At 42.1% G+C, this 16,460-nt stretch overlaps 1 protein-coding gene across 1 annotated transcript in view; it reads right to left on the bottom strand.

Moving 5' to 3' along the window:
- Nucleotides 1-16,460, bottom strand: part of LOC135197683 (E3 ubiquitin-protein ligase RNF25-like) — a 72,652-nt gene that overhangs the window by 32,385 nt on the left and 23,807 nt on the right. The window contains exons 2-7 of the mRNA XM_064224701.1: nucleotides 12,428-12,496; nucleotides 11,828-11,962; nucleotides 9,998-10,103; nucleotides 9,723-9,856; nucleotides 9,359-9,479; nucleotides 472-663 (exon numbers count right to left, since the gene is read on the bottom strand). Coding sequence (XP_064080771.1) covers nucleotides 472-663; nucleotides 9,359-9,479; nucleotides 9,723-9,856; nucleotides 9,998-10,103; nucleotides 11,828-11,962; nucleotides 12,428-12,496 — 757 coding nt within the window. The remainder of the gene's footprint in view (nucleotides 1-471; nucleotides 664-9,358; nucleotides 9,480-9,722; nucleotides 9,857-9,997; nucleotides 10,104-11,827; nucleotides 11,963-12,427; nucleotides 12,497-16,460) is intronic.

The following is a 16,460-nucleotide window of genomic DNA, read 5'->3' as shown; positions in this document are numbered from 1 at the left end:
CTGCATTAATCAAATCTGGATCAGATAAACAATTTGTTAAAATTCTGTTGAGACAAAGAACGTTTCCATCCCTCCATACCTAAGTTCTGTCAATTGTGACTGTTTGTCATAATAGGATAAATAGAAAGACAAAACAATAGTGACAGAAATGCAGTAATAGATATCCTACCCATTAAATTACTGAATATGTGTGCATAATCTCTGCAACCAGCCTCTAATTCACTCAGAAAAACAAGTCCTGCTTATGTCTAATGAGCAAAAAAAAAAAAAAAAAGCCAATTTTACTACCTGCTGTAAAATATTTTCAAAAATGCATATGTTATGTCCTACAGAAAAAAAATCCTTATAAAACACTAGCTAGAAATTCACATACAAATTATTTAAAGTAAAAAGCTTTGTGACTCAATAGCAGCATATTCTGTTACTGAATTACTGATTTGTAGAATATTCTGTTGAGGAATGATAACATACCCTATTGGATGAGAGCAAAAATTTGTTCTTCTCTTCCTCAAGATCAATAATGCCACCTTTCTCCTTCTGTTCCACGTATAGTCTGGCCATGCGTTGCTGAAGAGCCATTATATCTGGATCATCAGCCCTAAACTCTGCAACAGTCTTGTCCTCCTCAGGTGGAAGGCACATCAGCAACTCAGCACTACTCAGCTGCAAAGAAGTTATATAATAAATTACATATAAAGAAACTTCAAACGTATGCAAGGTAGCATCATACGTTTACAAGAAAGTTCCCAGATAATATCACAGGATTTTGAGTGTTGTACAACTTTTCTGAGTTACTGTACAAGAACAAGAAAGGAATCAACAGGATTACATTAGAATTCACTGAATACTGAGCAAAACATTACAAATTTGCCCGAGTTAGGTTAGCCTAATCTTGAATGTTAGGGAATTTTTTTTTTAAAGAGATATAGTTATAAAATCATTATGGTACTGTAGACTGCTTAAAATATTACTATATAAGGTCCACTTCAAAAAGGAAGAATAAATCTCCAAAAAACAGTCTTAGACAACCACAATTGAAAAATGAAGATTTAGCATGAGCTAGTGACTTGGTTCTTGGAGCCAAACCATGTCAGTAAATGAGGAATGGATTCCAACTAAATATGATATTGTTATGATACAATAAAGTTTGTTCATACTTACCTGGCAGATATATATATAGCTGTATTTTCTGAAGTCCGACAGAATTTTAAAAACTTCCGACACACGCAGTGGTCGGCCAGGTGGTTAGTACCCATTCCCGCCGCTGGGAGGCGGGTATCAGGAACCATTCCCATTTTCTATTCATAATTTTTATTTCCACTGTCCCCTGAGGGGAGGTGGGTGGGTACTTGATTATATATATCTGCCAGGTAAGTATGAACAAACTTTATTGTATCATAACAATATCATTTTGTTCATGAAACTTACCTGTCAGATATATATATAGCTGAATCCCACCTTTGGAGGTGGGAAGGGACAGAATAGAAGGATTTTGGGAAACAAATGCATGCAGATGATTTACATCTTGGTTCCACCTGTTAGCATAGCTGGCTTCGTGGTTACTGCCACGTAAGTCTGCTTGTGCTACTAGAGTTGCCAGCGAGGTAGAGACCTATATAGCTGGTGCACTCAGATGATCTGTCAACAGGGGCGAGACCACGACGTGACTAGACCATATTGACCATACCATGAGGGCTAAGAAGTAAAATAAATATATATATATATATATATATATCACCACCTGACCAACCTAGCCAAAGTTAAGGTGTGTTAACTAAGGCTTAAGAGTTAAGAAGTCGCCGTTGTCGGCGACTCAACAACTAAATTAAGAGCTCTTCCTAACCATTTTCTACAGGATAGGATGAGTGGTACTTCTTGCCCCCAAGATTGTGTCTGCAGACACGTATGGCCCTAGCGAGCAGCAGATCTCATATGCCATCTTCACATCTCGCAGGGAGTGTGAAGTGAACACAGAGTTGCTTCGCTAAAACATGGTACTCAGGATGTTGCTGAAGTGCCATGCTCTGTTGAAATGCTTCCGAGGCCGCGCCCTCACCTCGTGAGCATTCAGATAAAAGATTTCAAATCTTTGTGCAAACACAATGAAGGAGCATTTTTTGAAAGAACTCCTTAACACTAAAGCCAGGCTGTTCTTCGATATGGGCAAGTCTGGTCTTTTTCGGAACACTGCAGATTGCCCGATTGACTTCGACTTTCTTGAGTTTTATGTAGATAAAACTTGAGAGACCCGACAGGGCACAGGACTCTCTCTGGCTCCTGCCCACTAACTTGTGCCATCCTTGCTTCCAAGCTCCTGGGCCCAAGGAAAAACAAAAAGGGTTACCATTCTTAGGCCACAACGGAAGGGTTAGAGAGCACACCGCCTTGTGTTCTCTAAAGCCAAAACTTGTGACGATGGCTTAAAATCTCACTAACCCTCTTTGTCGTATCTAGGGTGGTTAGAAGAAGGCCTTCCTGATCACATGCAAGAAGTTAACAGGTAGGAGAGGTTCGAATGCTTTGACATCAAGAACTTCAGACTACGTCTAAGTTCCATATTGAAAGCTTCGATCTGGACATGCACAGTCAGTCCGTCTGTACTAAAGTCAGGTGACCGACCAGTTGACCAGTCAGACGAATCAAGGACAGCAAGGCTGTACCCTGAAGACATAAGGCACTATTCTTCGCTGAAGGATGAGTATCTGGACTACCTGGGCGATTCAATCTAAGCAAACCTTGGGGGTGTATCAACGCAACCCAACGTCGTCAGCGAATCAACTCCTGACTCGAGCTTCTGGTGCCAGAGAAAGGAGCGAGGAGCAAAAAGGCGATTCAGTCCCGAAGGAAGAATGCCTGACAGTCCAACCTGGTCTCATGTTACACGATCATCGGGGTGTATCAACGCAACCGACTTCGTCAACAAGAAACTCAGGGCTACTATATGTCGCCTGATCTCGCACGAGTGTCTGACTCCGAGAAAACAGGTGAGACAAAAAGTAGATGGTGAGCGAGGTTCGAGATTCCACAGAACTCAAAGATCGTGAAGGGCTTTGTTGTTTGACAGACGCAAATCTCTGAGCCCAAAGGCCGTCAACAACATATTTGCGTATTCTTTAATAGTTGTGACTGCCAGCTTATCCCATTCTTCAGACGGAAATGGAAGACGGTAATCTTATTCCTGTCAACATCTCGATAGCCTGAACGTAGTCAAGACTCAGAGCGGAGAGGTTATAGGTACCTTTCGAGTTAGAGTAGACCGACTCTCTCGGAAAAGGTCCTTGGAAAGTGAACTAGGAAGTATGTGACCTCTGTGAATCCAGGATCCTGAAGGCCAACATGGGGCGATCAGCGTCATTGTCGCTCCCTGTGACGTCATAAATCCTCTTATTACATTTCCTAAGCGATTGAAAAAAGGGGAAAAGAGACTAAATATCCATCCCCGTTCAATATCATAGGATGGCGTTTAATGGTACCGATCCCGGATCGAGAATAAGGGAGCAGAGAAGAAGAAGCCTCTTCGTCCTCAACATATCGAAGAGAAGAATGAAAGGGCGTCCCTAAAGTCTCCACAACTCTCAACTTACTTCTAAAGAAAGATTCCACTCGGAAGTCAATAGTTGCTGCCGTCGATCGAGACGATTCGTACGGACTTTCGCAATCCGGTAACGAACCTCTAGAGGATCGTTACATTCTACGCCTGTTGTTATAATAGGCTTTCTCGTAAACTCGAACAGGGACCGAGAGAAGATACTTCTTAAGATATGAGAGAGCTGTGGAATATCAGAGTTGATCTGGACCACTGGTTCCCAAAACTCGTTACGAGGACTGGAGGGACTACCGAATCGCTTTTACTTCTTTCAGATTAAGATCCAGGACATCTGAAACCCTATCAAGATGTCCGGCACCTTCTTTCTATCACCTCAGGTGATAAACGCACTGAGAGATGTTCAGAATCATTCCTAGATCTTGAATAATATTTCAGTTTCCCGGTAGGAAAAAACTGTGGTCTGAATTGCAGTCTATTCGGGGAAACAAACTTCTTCAGGAAGGAAATGGTCCCCAGCAAGCTCATCCATTCCCTCCCCGAGTATGCTTACTTCCCTAATAAGGCTGCGCTTTGCCTAAGCAGTAGAGCATATAAAAGTGCAATGTTGCGGTAGACTCGTAGTTCTATACCGTGCGGTAACGAGCACCGAAAGGATTAAGAGATAACTCTGTTGAACATAGTAAGGCAAAACGAATGCAACGTTTATTCATTCACGTAAGAAATCCCCTCAATCTTAGGCTAAAGTCCGTGATTGTAGGGCAGAGTTACAGTTAGTCAGTCAATCCCGCAGGAGAGACGTAACCGCCAGCACAGAGATACGGTTAGTCAGTCAATCCCGCAGGAGAGAGAGACGTAACCTACGGCGCATGACAGCGCCCGATCTGTTACTGGCTCGGTTGGACTGGAAGACAGACACAGCGTGACAGCAGCAGCCAGCAGCTTACGAACGTCGTCTCTTAACTTTATGTCTGGGTTGCCAGCTACCCTATTCTACGAAGAAATAGTCCAGCCCTTATTTTTTGAGCCGAAAGACTCTCAAGCTGGTATATTTAAGCGAAACAGAAAACGCTAAATATATAGATGCGTTTGTGTCGTCAGAACACTACCATACAACGGTAAAAGATAAATCGGAAACTCCTGGAAGGCTGCAGGGAGTAACGATTAAATGTCCTTAAAATAGACAATAGACCTCTCGGTTGCCATCCGAAGAGGTAACTACAGCAAGCGTATATGACTTGAACCAACCAGAAGTAAAATAACGCAAGGCAAAATATGAAATTATATCACAATAAAGTTTGTTCATACTTACCTGGCAGACATATATATAGCTGAATTCGGAAATACAGCTACATACATATCTGACAGGCAAGTTTCATGAACAAAACTTAAGAGAATCGAAGCAGTCAGCTCAAGCTTCTTATGTTACTGGACATAAGCGTTCATTGACGTAGTCTACAAGTCTATTTCTTGTACGAGTCTGCGAATGACGAATGAGAGCTCTTCCGAATCTTGTCAATAAGAGCTTATTCGCTTACGCAATATCAAGTTAATGAGATGTTTGTCAATGAGAACTAACCCATTTACGGGACAAAGAGATATTTTGTCAATGAGGGGATACCCACTTACTTGACAAAACGAAAGTATATTGTCAATGGGGGAAAGTCACTGAATTGACAAAACGTAATCCAGGGAGTCAAGCATTTAATTTTTTCGATTCCCGTCTCAAACGAGGAAGGGGCAAGAATCCTGTTAAGAGACTGGGCTTACGGCAGGTAGAACGACGATGTTCAATTCGGCAGCGTAGTCCCGACTAGAAACTAACAAAATCTATCATCTGAAAAACCCTTTCAGATGGGCTAAAAAGCTTGCAAAATTATCCTGGGAAGAGGAAGAAACTCTCCAACCAGCTTCCTCTCCCGTATCACAACTAATGCCTGCTAAAGCTTAAAATTTATTGGCAGTATGGCAAAGGAAGTCCTGTCTTGCGCTTTCCTGAAGAGCGTCCTTTTGATGAGTGCCTTTGCAAGAATCCCACTGAACGTTGCCGAGAGTCCTGACGTGCAGGACATCGAGCCTTACATAACCCGTAACTGCCTTATCGCAAAGTCTTGACTGCGGTAGTGGCAACTTAAATTTATTGGGTCCGAATGGCAAAGGTTGCGGTAGAGCAAACGAGATCTTCCCTTGAGCTTTCCTTAACTCCATCCACCTATGCGAAAAGCAATATTAATTGACAGAGACCTCTTGAATTCACGAAACCCGATGTCTTGCTGGTTTCGAAGAAGAAGTTGTCTGTTCACTTTAAACTTCCTCCGAAGCACTGCCTACTTCACATTCTTTGCAGGTGAGGTAGAAGGTATCACCGGAGGTAGAGGTAAACATTCTTTGGGCCCATATCTGAAACAAGAGCTTGAAGAGTTCAACAGAAACGTTCAGCCAGGCGACACACCTGGCGTGCGCTGGTGCACGCTCGGCGTCCACTGGCGCGCGCTCGGCGTCCACTGGAACGCGCTCGGCGTCCACTGGAGCGCGCTCAGGCGTCCACTGGAGCGCGCTCTGGCGTCCACTGGAGCGCGCTCGGCGTCCACTGGCGCGCACTTTGGCGTGCACCCGCGCGCGCCTGGAGTCCATCCAGCGTCCCGGGCGTCCGCTCTCAAAAGCTTCCTGCTACTATGACTTCTTTTACGTATTTTCATCGGTGGAAAGACGGACACGAGTTCAGGCGACGTTCGCCTTCTTACTTCTCACTGAAACGCATAACGAGAGAGAGAGAGAGGACGTGAAGCGTCCTCTTCTATAAAGCTTCTATTTAGAGGGCGCGAGTCCTTCCGAAAGCTCCAACCCCTGCATGGGGAGGACGCATTCGGAGGACGAGAAGCAATCTTTCAGGATTCGTGCACGCGCACTGCACTTTGGCAGTCTGGGGATTTTCATCAGAAACTGCCGAAGGCACGCCAGATCGGTGGGGGTTCCTTGTAACCCTCCTTAGGCTTTCGACATGCTCCCTCCCCGGGTCCTGGGAGTCAAGCAGAGGTCCCGGCCTAGAGGCGAACGACGAGGCCGATCTGACGCACACCCTCCACTACACAAGGGGTATCACTGCACTTCTGCACTTCACTTTTACTCTCTAAAGCAAGCACTTTCGATTCTAAGATACGAATCGAAAGAGTATCAGAGAAAGGGTAATCCTCTACAGACACTGCTTAGGGCCCGAAGGCAACACTGCAGGGTTAGGAGTAACAATTACAGAAGTAGCACTTCACAGCAATGAAGGAGAGCGAGCACCTCTCGTAGACATATTCATAGCCCGTAGGCCATACTACAGGGTTAGGCAAAATAAAGTCTACAGGAAGGTTAGCAGGTTCACTACCCTGACTTTTGTTACTGATTAATTGCGTACATATGAATCATACGTCTTCCTTACGGAATTAGACATGTTTACTGATTAATTGCGTACATACGAATCATACGTCTTCCTTACGGAATAGACAAAGTCTCACACTCCTTACATGACAAATCTCAACAAAGAAGCAAGACCCATACCCCTTGTACATACCAAGTGCGGATCTACCGAAGCTTTCGGTAGCCACACCCTATCTTTGCAGACAACCCCGTCTGAAACTAGCCTAACTAGATTCAGATATTTTATGCAAAAATGAATCAAATTCAAATCAATTTAAGATAGCGTATGCCTAGCCACAAATCCCACAAATCCAAGTAAATAAATCAAAAGACAATTAGGATACTTAGCGGCAATGAAGTTTCCAAAATCCTAAGACGGAGGTACTGAAAACAGGTGTTTTCAGCACCAGCGACAGAAAAATTATGAATAGAAAATGGGAATGGTTCCTGATACCCGCCTCCCAGCGGCGGGAATGGGTACTAACCACCTGGCCGACCACTGCGTGTGTCGGAAGTTTTTAAAATTCTGTCGGACTTCAGAAAATACAGCTATATATATATCTGACAGGTAAGTTTCATGAACAAATTCCATTGTAATCATAAGGTGAACTTAGTCTCTTGCTTGTAATATGCCATAATGCTTTGTTGATTTTTCCACATTCATGTTTTACCACTGCACAAACAGATGGTATACCAGTATGTGTTTATTTTGGATGGATCATTGGCAATTGCAATGACAAATGCAAATAAAACTAAAGCACCATAAGATAACGTGATTCGACGATGGACAAGTATTTCTTATGTACAACATTGCACTTAACTTTAAAATCCTTTCCTTCCAACCTCTCTGCTTATCCCTAAACTCAGCATTTTCTCAGACTCATTCCCCTCCTTTTACTACTGACTTTCACAGTACGCACCTTTTCCACAAAACTAAGCCTACGCCATTCTTTTCACAAAACATTAAACTCTTGTATATTATACAGAAATGCACAAGTTTTCCCAGCCATATATTTCCATAATGACAAAGAGACTGTATTCTGAATATATGCATCAGCACTTTCTTACTTAGGATTTTATTTGCCAGTGCCAAATTTACTTTCACTTTTGTAACAGGTAATTGCTAAAATAGGTTCACAATGGAAAATTCTCTGCTGTCATCAGGATAATAGTTCATTTTTATAGCAAATCAACAGAATCTTAGACTGTTCCACTAAGATATAGTTAACACAAAATTCTTTCTCCAGGTATCATACCTCAGTGAAATTAATTTCCCTTGGCTAAGTGTAAGTGAATGGAAAGAAACAGAATACTTAATTTAGGCCAAGGGCCATGCACTAGGACCTATGAGGTCATTCACTACTGCAAGGGAAATTGAGAGTAAAAAGGTTGTAACGGGAGAATATCTCGCAGTACGACTATGAAACATTAGGCCAACCAAATTCGACTTCCTAGTACAACATACTGTATATTTCGGCGTATACGTCGACCGGAAGATAAGTCGACCCCCCTATTCTGAGTAAATTTTTATGATTTTAACTAATATCGGGTATATTAGTCGACCTATAAAATGTGAGGCCAACCATACGCTCAATATAAGCAGCAGGGTAAAAGTATCATATAAAATAACCTGAATGTTATTACGGTACATGTTGCTCTACTTACCATATGAAATACAGGTAATATACTCGGTATATTAACAAATCTGTGTAACATATAAAAGATGAATACCTGCAAATATGATTAGAAATGACGAAACGAAAGATACGTTACTCGAGTGTAATGCAAACAAACAAAGCGCTAACTAACGCTGCATAACAGCCTACGTATATATGTATGTACAAACTGCTACTCAAGTTAATGTTTGATGAATTGTTTAATTCAAGTGACGATGACTCAAGTAATTTTCAATACATATTTACCATTAAATGCAATTTTTTTTATTTTATTTTATGTGATAAATAAAGATGTCATACCATAAATATTTTTGAACAATACCCCGGTAAATACAAAACTGTCAGAGTGAACGCATCCTTCTCAACTACAGTACTACAAATGACTGCGCAATGTTTACACTTGCTGTGTGATTGGGGTTTCTTCAAGATACTTTGATTTTTTTCATTTTATTCAAGGTAATGGATGTTCTAATGTATTATTATTGTCGTATTACAGTGTGAAATGTTTTTAATACTGGTATTTACATACATAGTTACCTCAACAAGGCTGTCATTGTTATTAACCTACTGTAAAGCCTGGATTCCTGTACCAATATGCCTAAATAATAAAGATTCACTTTTTGTTACCGTTAGATAAGTCGACCCCCTAATTTTGGCATGATTTTTTGGGGCTAAAGGGTCAACTTGTACGCCGAAATATACGGTATATCTAAAATAAGACTGAATACTCTACCTCCTTTTGTAGAGGATCTCGGCAAACTGGGCACATGATGGGCTTCTTTTCTCGTGCCATCCATGCAGGTTGAGGCTCTTCTTCCTCAGCAGCTGCTTCATCCTCGCAACTAGCAATGTACCTGAAAATGTATCAAGGGGCTGCTATAATTCGTGAAAAAATTAAGTTATTCAAAGGAAAATCTTAAGAGAATTGACTTTGTACCTAAATTAACAAAAAGACACATTCTGAACTGTATGAGCAAATATGGACAGGTCTCAAGCTTCCTTTCCTCTAATGGTCACATAACAAAGGTCATTTGTTATGTACACAAGGCATGCAAGCAGAGTTGGCAAATACTAATAATTCAAGACATACAACTAACCTTCCCAAGCAGTATGAATGAAAATAATGGAAGCATAAAGTCTTAGTAAAAACATCTGTGTCCGTAAAGTGATGTAAACATATGGCACAAGGGCAGCTTGGAGCATTGTTTGCAGTCAAATTGTCCCGGACAACCTGTTTAATAATGAAGAGAGACATCAATTACCTAAACAACGTACACACAGAACCACTTCTTATTTCTTTATCAAATGCTAACTCATACAATATCAATCAGATAGATTACCCAAGAAATATCAAATCTAGAAATCAACTTACTTCAATCAACTCATAAATCACAGGACAACCCAGGAATTCTTCACACTTCTGTTTGCTCTCCTTCTGGATTTTCATTAAAACGTAGTCATCTACTCCCCTTGGGTTCCTGGAAAATGCTCAATAACTAAACACCTTGTGTAAACATACCTGGTACTTTAGCATACAAAAAAAAGGTAAAAAAAATAACAAAAAGACCTATTCTAAACCATCATTGAGGATAAAAAAAATAATCCTTTATTTCCTGCTATGTTCATTATAATGAATTTTTATTAACTCCTGAATTGCTGTACACACATGAAATACGTACTTTAATTTGCAACAATACTACCTTGATTCATAAAACTTTTCTAGATTTTTTCATAGAATCATAAATAACAGAACAGTATTACCAAGTTTCTTTCAAAAGCAATTAAAGTGAAGATCAAGTTTTATTAAGAAAACCATACCATTTCACTCAAACCAACCAATAACATTTAGCCCACCCTGGAAGTCTCAAATGTCCCTAAGCTCATAATTTTTATATGTCTTGTTGACAGAAGAAGCAGAGATGCTACAAACAACCACTCTAGCAAGTGGTAACTGACCTATCTTTGGGGAACCAATCATCATGATATCAAATTTTGAAGGTAATTTATATTTCTTTACATATAAAAACCAGATCCTATTATCAAGGAATATTCCCTGCACAAGCTCCAAAGGACTGTTGAAGTTTGGTAAGCACTTTTTCTTGGGACTCTGCAGAGATACTTGATGTGGGATTAAGATAAAAGACTCTGGTTTGCAAATCTTAGAAACACATATGATGAAAATTTTTTTTATATTTGTCCTTACAAGAATGCAAACCATTACCTTTCATAATTAAAACTTACCCCTTCGGCGGGATCCTTTCATGGAACTGCATGAACTGTTCCAAATCCATGTGAGATTGTCATTTGAAGTCAAGCAAAAGTGAAAGGGGAAAATAACTTTTGTGAGCTCCTGTACAGCATGGCATAAAGGTGAAGAACAGCACAGGCAGTACCTGGTTGTCAGCCTGGGTTCAGTTCTAACAGTATGACAATAAACGAAAATGGCCGATAACCTGATTTTGGTGCCAATAACCGGACATCAGTGTCAATACCCGACTATTAGCACCGATAAGCAGAAATTGGCGCCGAAAATCACCAATTTTCGTCGCTTGACAAGCCCCATAAAACATTATCGTCAATAACCCGGAACTGCCTGTACCTGTAAGGGTTTATCATTACAAGGGGACATAAAGTGCTTCCAAGGATGCCCACAACCCCTGCAACAACAAGAGCATGATTTTCTGCATCTAGGACAAAACCAATAAGAAAGGCATAATTAACAACCCAAAATGATGAGCAAACAAACAAATCTCATTTTAATTCATGAGTATTAAAAAACAGCTGGGAAGAGAGTGAGCAAAGCCAAGAAAAAGTGAATGCTGATGTAGGTGAATGAAGGGTATTTTCTCACTCACTACCCTTAACAACAATGTAACAAAGTTCAACAACCACTTGAACCTCAAATGTGGGAACAGTATGATTGATTGATGGACTTGCGAAGAAGAGAGTAATTTTTAAGTGTTTTAACAAGACCTGGGACTCACATTTTTGAATACACTCATACGAAGGTTGCCCAAAGGATTTTTACTTATAAGAGTTGTGAGAACTGAAGAAAGAGTAGACGTCTGACAGCTATAAAAGAAATGCAAACCAGTACCTCAAGTAATGCTGCAAAAAATCTTATGCACTGTTTACAGTGTGATGCACAAATTTAAGAATGAAATTAAAGCAATATCATCAACTGACAATAAAAAATACACACCTCAGTATGATATTAGGAGGAACATCTGGGTACTCAGGTGGTAATGTCAAAACCAATGTGACTCTCACATGCTGTTCATCAATGTTCTGGGCCGTAGCTGGTACTACAGTGACCTCCACACCATTTGGCACACCACTGTAAGGGTAACTTTAATTAGCAAGATACAAATGTTGCCTATGCTGAGGGCTCAAGCATCAAAATTGATATTCTGTTCATTTCTTTTATAGGAAACTGCCAGATCAGTGATTTTACGTAAATTATTAGAAAAATTATTTAAAAAATCCTCAACACGAGTTTACAAAATTAAATTTTTCCCATAATCACCTTGAACGATTTTATTGTTATCTGAAGAAACTAGAAAAAATATGAACTGTACTCTGGTTTTTGGTCAGTCAGCTTCTGTGAGAAAAGTAGTGGATTTACATATCTAACTGAAAATCAATGCTCTCATCATATATAACTTTATTTCCTACATCAATGTTAGTTATGGGACAAGGGTCCTCTATAAGAGATGTACCCAAGAACTCGCAAAATCAGCAAAGGGGTCCATCAATTTTTTTATTCTAAGTATATATTATGATCTTTCTATTACAAACTAACCTTTCTCCTTGTAATACCGTCACTTCATCCAACATTATTGCCTGCAGTGCCTCTATTTCCTCCAGTATCCTGAAACAGAAAGACTTATAAATAACAGAAAAACTAACTATCACAATGACAGTACAGTACAGTACAGTACTGTACTGATGGCATTAATGTAAAATGATATTGTTAAACTACAATAAAGTTTTGTACATACTTACCTGGCAGATATATACTTAGCTATAGTCTCCGACGTTCCCGACAGAATTTCAAATCTCGCGGCACACGCGACAGGTAGGTCAGGTGGTCTACCTTACCCGCCGCTGGGTGGCGGATGTACGAACCACTCCCGTAAGCTTGTCAGATTTTTCTCTTCCACCTGTCTCCTGAGGGGAGGCTGGGTGGGCCATTAATCGTATATATCTGCCAGGTAAGTATGTACAAAACTTTATTGTAGTTTAACAATATCATTTTTGTACATGAACTTCCCTGACAGATATATACTTAGCTGATTGGCACCCTTGGTGGAGGGTAAGAGACAGCTCAATAATACAGGTAAGACGGGAAACAACTAATGTTGTAGGATATAAAAACCTTGGTTCTCACCTTTTCAGGATGAAGACTTCATAGATACTATCTCTGAGTCTGCATTGCCTGGAGAGCTACAGCTAGGACGGGACCTGATGCTGAAAGACTCTCGGATCTACCACTGGGATATGTGATCCCCTATTGTGGTAGAATCCAAGTCGGATGCTGTTAGAGGGACCTTGTCCGCTTACCTAACAGATCCTTACCACTACCTCTGCAAGGAGCCAAAACCCACCAGACCACCTAACCAAAATACAAAGGGTTAATATTACGACAAAAAGAGGTGCCTCCTGCAAACCTCTTTCAGACAACCAAAAAACAACAATATAAAATATAGGGTAACATATAAAAAATTTACACAGGATAAGTTTCAGCTCCCTGCCCCAGCACCGAATCCGCCGATACGAAAGGACCCAAGGCGAAGCATTTATCATATGTGATTTTTACATCACGTAGGTAGTGGTTTGCGAAAACCGATTGGCATCTCCAAAAAGTCGCCTCCATCAAGTTCCGCACAGACATATTTTTTCTGAATGCAAGCGAAGTTGCGATGGCTCTCACCTCGTGAGCTTTCACTTTCAGTAGTCTAAACTGATCTTCCTTACAGGCAACATGTGCCTCTGTAATAAGGCTTCTCAGAAAAAAGGAAAGAGCATTCTTCGACATGGGCCGAGTGGGGTCCTTTACGGAGCACCAAAGTACATCTTGATTAGCCTTAAGTTGTTCCTTCCTCTTAAGGAACTACTTCATAATTCTCATAGGGCAAAGAGTTCTTTCAGGCCCTCTTCCCCTACTAGAAAAGATAAACTACGAACTTCAAAGCTCCTGGGCCAAGGGCGTGATGGGTTTTCATTCTTTGCAAGGAAACTTGGAAGAAACGAACATACCATAGAATCTTCCTTAAAACCCTACATTGCCCTCATAGCTTGGAGCTCACTCACTCTTTTAGCTGTAGCTAGGGCCAAAAGGAAGATAGCCTTCTTCGTCAAGTCCTTGAAAGAGGCTAAGCCAGGAGGTTCGAATCTAGACGATCCAAGGAATTGTAGGACTACGTCTAGATTCCAGTTCGGTACTACATGAGGACGCTTAATGGTTTCAAATGATCTAATAAGATCATGCAGGTCCTTATCATCGGATATATTTAAGCCTCTATGCCGAAATACCGCCGCCAACATACTGCGGTATCCCTTAATAGTTGACACAACCAGATGACATTCTTCTTTGAGGAAAATAAGGAAATCCGCAATTTGGGTCACAGAGGTACTGGAAGAGGAAATGTTTCTTCTCTTGCACCAACGTCTGAAGACATCCCACTTTGACTGGTATACACGCAAGGTGGAAGGTCTCCTCGCTCTTGCGATTGCTTTAGCAGCTGCTGCTGAAAAAGCCTTTCGCTCTGACCAAACTTTGGACAGTCTGAAACCAGTCAGACTGAGAGCGAGGAGATTTTTGTGGTACCTGTCGAAGTGGGGTTGTCTGAGTAGATCGCTCCTTAGCGGGAGCGATCTTGGGAAGGTCCACCAACCATTCCAGTACCTCTGTGAACCATTCTTGGGCCGGCCAAAAGGGAGCGATTAAGGTCATTCTCGTTGAATCGGACTCTACGAACTTCTTGATAGTTAGCCCCAGGATCTTGAAGGGGGGAAACGCGTAGACGTCGAGTCCGTTCCAGTCTAGAAGAAGAGCATCTATTGCTACTGCCTCTGGATCCGATATCGGAGAGCAGTAAGGATCCAGCCTCTTGTTCTTTGACGTGGTAAAGAGGTCTATGTGTGGCCTGCCCCATAACTTCCACAGGCTCTGGCATACATCCAGATGAAGGGTCCACTCTGTGGGAAGGACCTGATCTTTCCTGCTGAGGAGATCTGCTCTTACATTCCTTTCTCCCTGCACGAACCTGGTGAGAAGCTTGATTCCTCTTTCTTCTGCCCACAGAAGAAGGTCTCTTGCTGTCTCGTACAGGGAGAAGGAATGCGTCCCCCCGTTTCCTGATGTATGCCAGAGCTGTAGTGTTGTCCGCGTTGACCTGCACTACCGATCTTCTGACTTTGGGCTCGAAAGCCTTCAGAGCCAACCACACAGCCATCAACTCCTTTCTGTTGATGTGCCAGGCTTACCTGGTCCCCCACCCAGGTACCTGACACTTCGTTGGTTCCCAGAGTTGCACCCCACCCCATGTCCGACGCGTCGGAGAACAACACCAGGTTGGGGGTCTGTGATTGAAGAGACAGTCCCTTCGCAAAGAGGTTGGGATCTGTCCACCATAAGAGATGTTTCTTGATTTCCTGGGATAACGACAGGGAGAACGTCAAATCCTGAGAACGACGACTCCAATTCCGATGAAGAAAGAATTGGAGCGGTCTCAGGTGCAACCTTCCTAGGGAAACGAATTGCTCCAGAGAGGAGAGTGTCCCCAGCAGACTCATCCATCCCTCCCCACTGTGCATACTTCTTTCCCTAAGAAGGTTGTTACTCTCTCGAATCCTCGGGCTATCCTTTCCTGCGAGGGAAAAAGCCGAAAACTCAGAGAGTTCATCTGTATCCCGAGATACACACACTCTTGCTCGGGAATTAGTGATGACTTCTTGAAATTTGACGAGAAGTCCCAAAGCCTTCGTCAATTCTAAAGTTACTTGTAAGTCCTTCAAACAACGATCTTCTGAATTGGCCCTTATTAGCCAATCGTCGACGGTACATGGATATCCTCACCCCTTTCAAATGAAGCCATTGAGCCACATTCCTCAAAATCCCCGTGAACACTTGAGGGCCGTCGAGAGGCCGAAACACAGAGCCCTGAACTGAAAAATTTTCCCCCCCATCATGAATCTGAGAAACTTCCTCGAGGAAGGATGGATCGGTACGTGGAAGTAAGCGTCCTGAAAATCCAAGGAAACCATCCAGTCCCCTGGACGAAGAGCTGCCAGCACTGATGAAGGCGTTTCCATCGTGAACTTCTTCTTTTCTACGAAGAAGTTTCAGGGCGCTTACATCCAACACCGGTCTCCATCCCCCTGAGGGACTTCGGACTAGGAAAAGGCGGTTGTAGAAGCCCGATGAATGATGGTCTGTCACTAGTTCGATAGCCCCCTTCTCCAGCATCTGATCTACTGCTAGATGGAGAGCTTGATTCATGATGGGGTCTCTGTACCTGGCCGTCAGTTCCCTTGGGATGGTCGTCAAGGGAGGTCTTTCGACGAAAGGGATGAGGTAACCTCTCCTCAAAATAGAAAGGGTCCAAGGATCCGCCCCTTTTTGGGCCCAGACTTCTGCAAACTCTAAGAGTCTGGCGCCCACCGTTGTTTGAAGGACTTGCAAGTTATTTGGGGGCTTTAACAGACTTGGCGAAAGTCTTACCCCTTCTTGAAGGTCTACGACCTCTAAACGTAGAGGTTCTTGATGAAGATGCCCCTCGAAAGGGTTCTCGAACACTTGCCTTTTTCCTTCTTAGCCTTGGTAGGGAAGG

Source organism: Macrobrachium nipponense, chromosome 21 (genome assembly GCF_015104395.2).
Source record: "Macrobrachium nipponense isolate FS-2020 chromosome 21, ASM1510439v2, whole genome shotgun sequence".
NCBI lineage: Eukaryota > Metazoa > Arthropoda > Malacostraca > Decapoda > Palaemonidae > Macrobrachium > Macrobrachium nipponense.
Note: the sequence above shows the minus strand (reverse complement) of the source record. Positions and strands in the feature narration are given on the sequence as shown.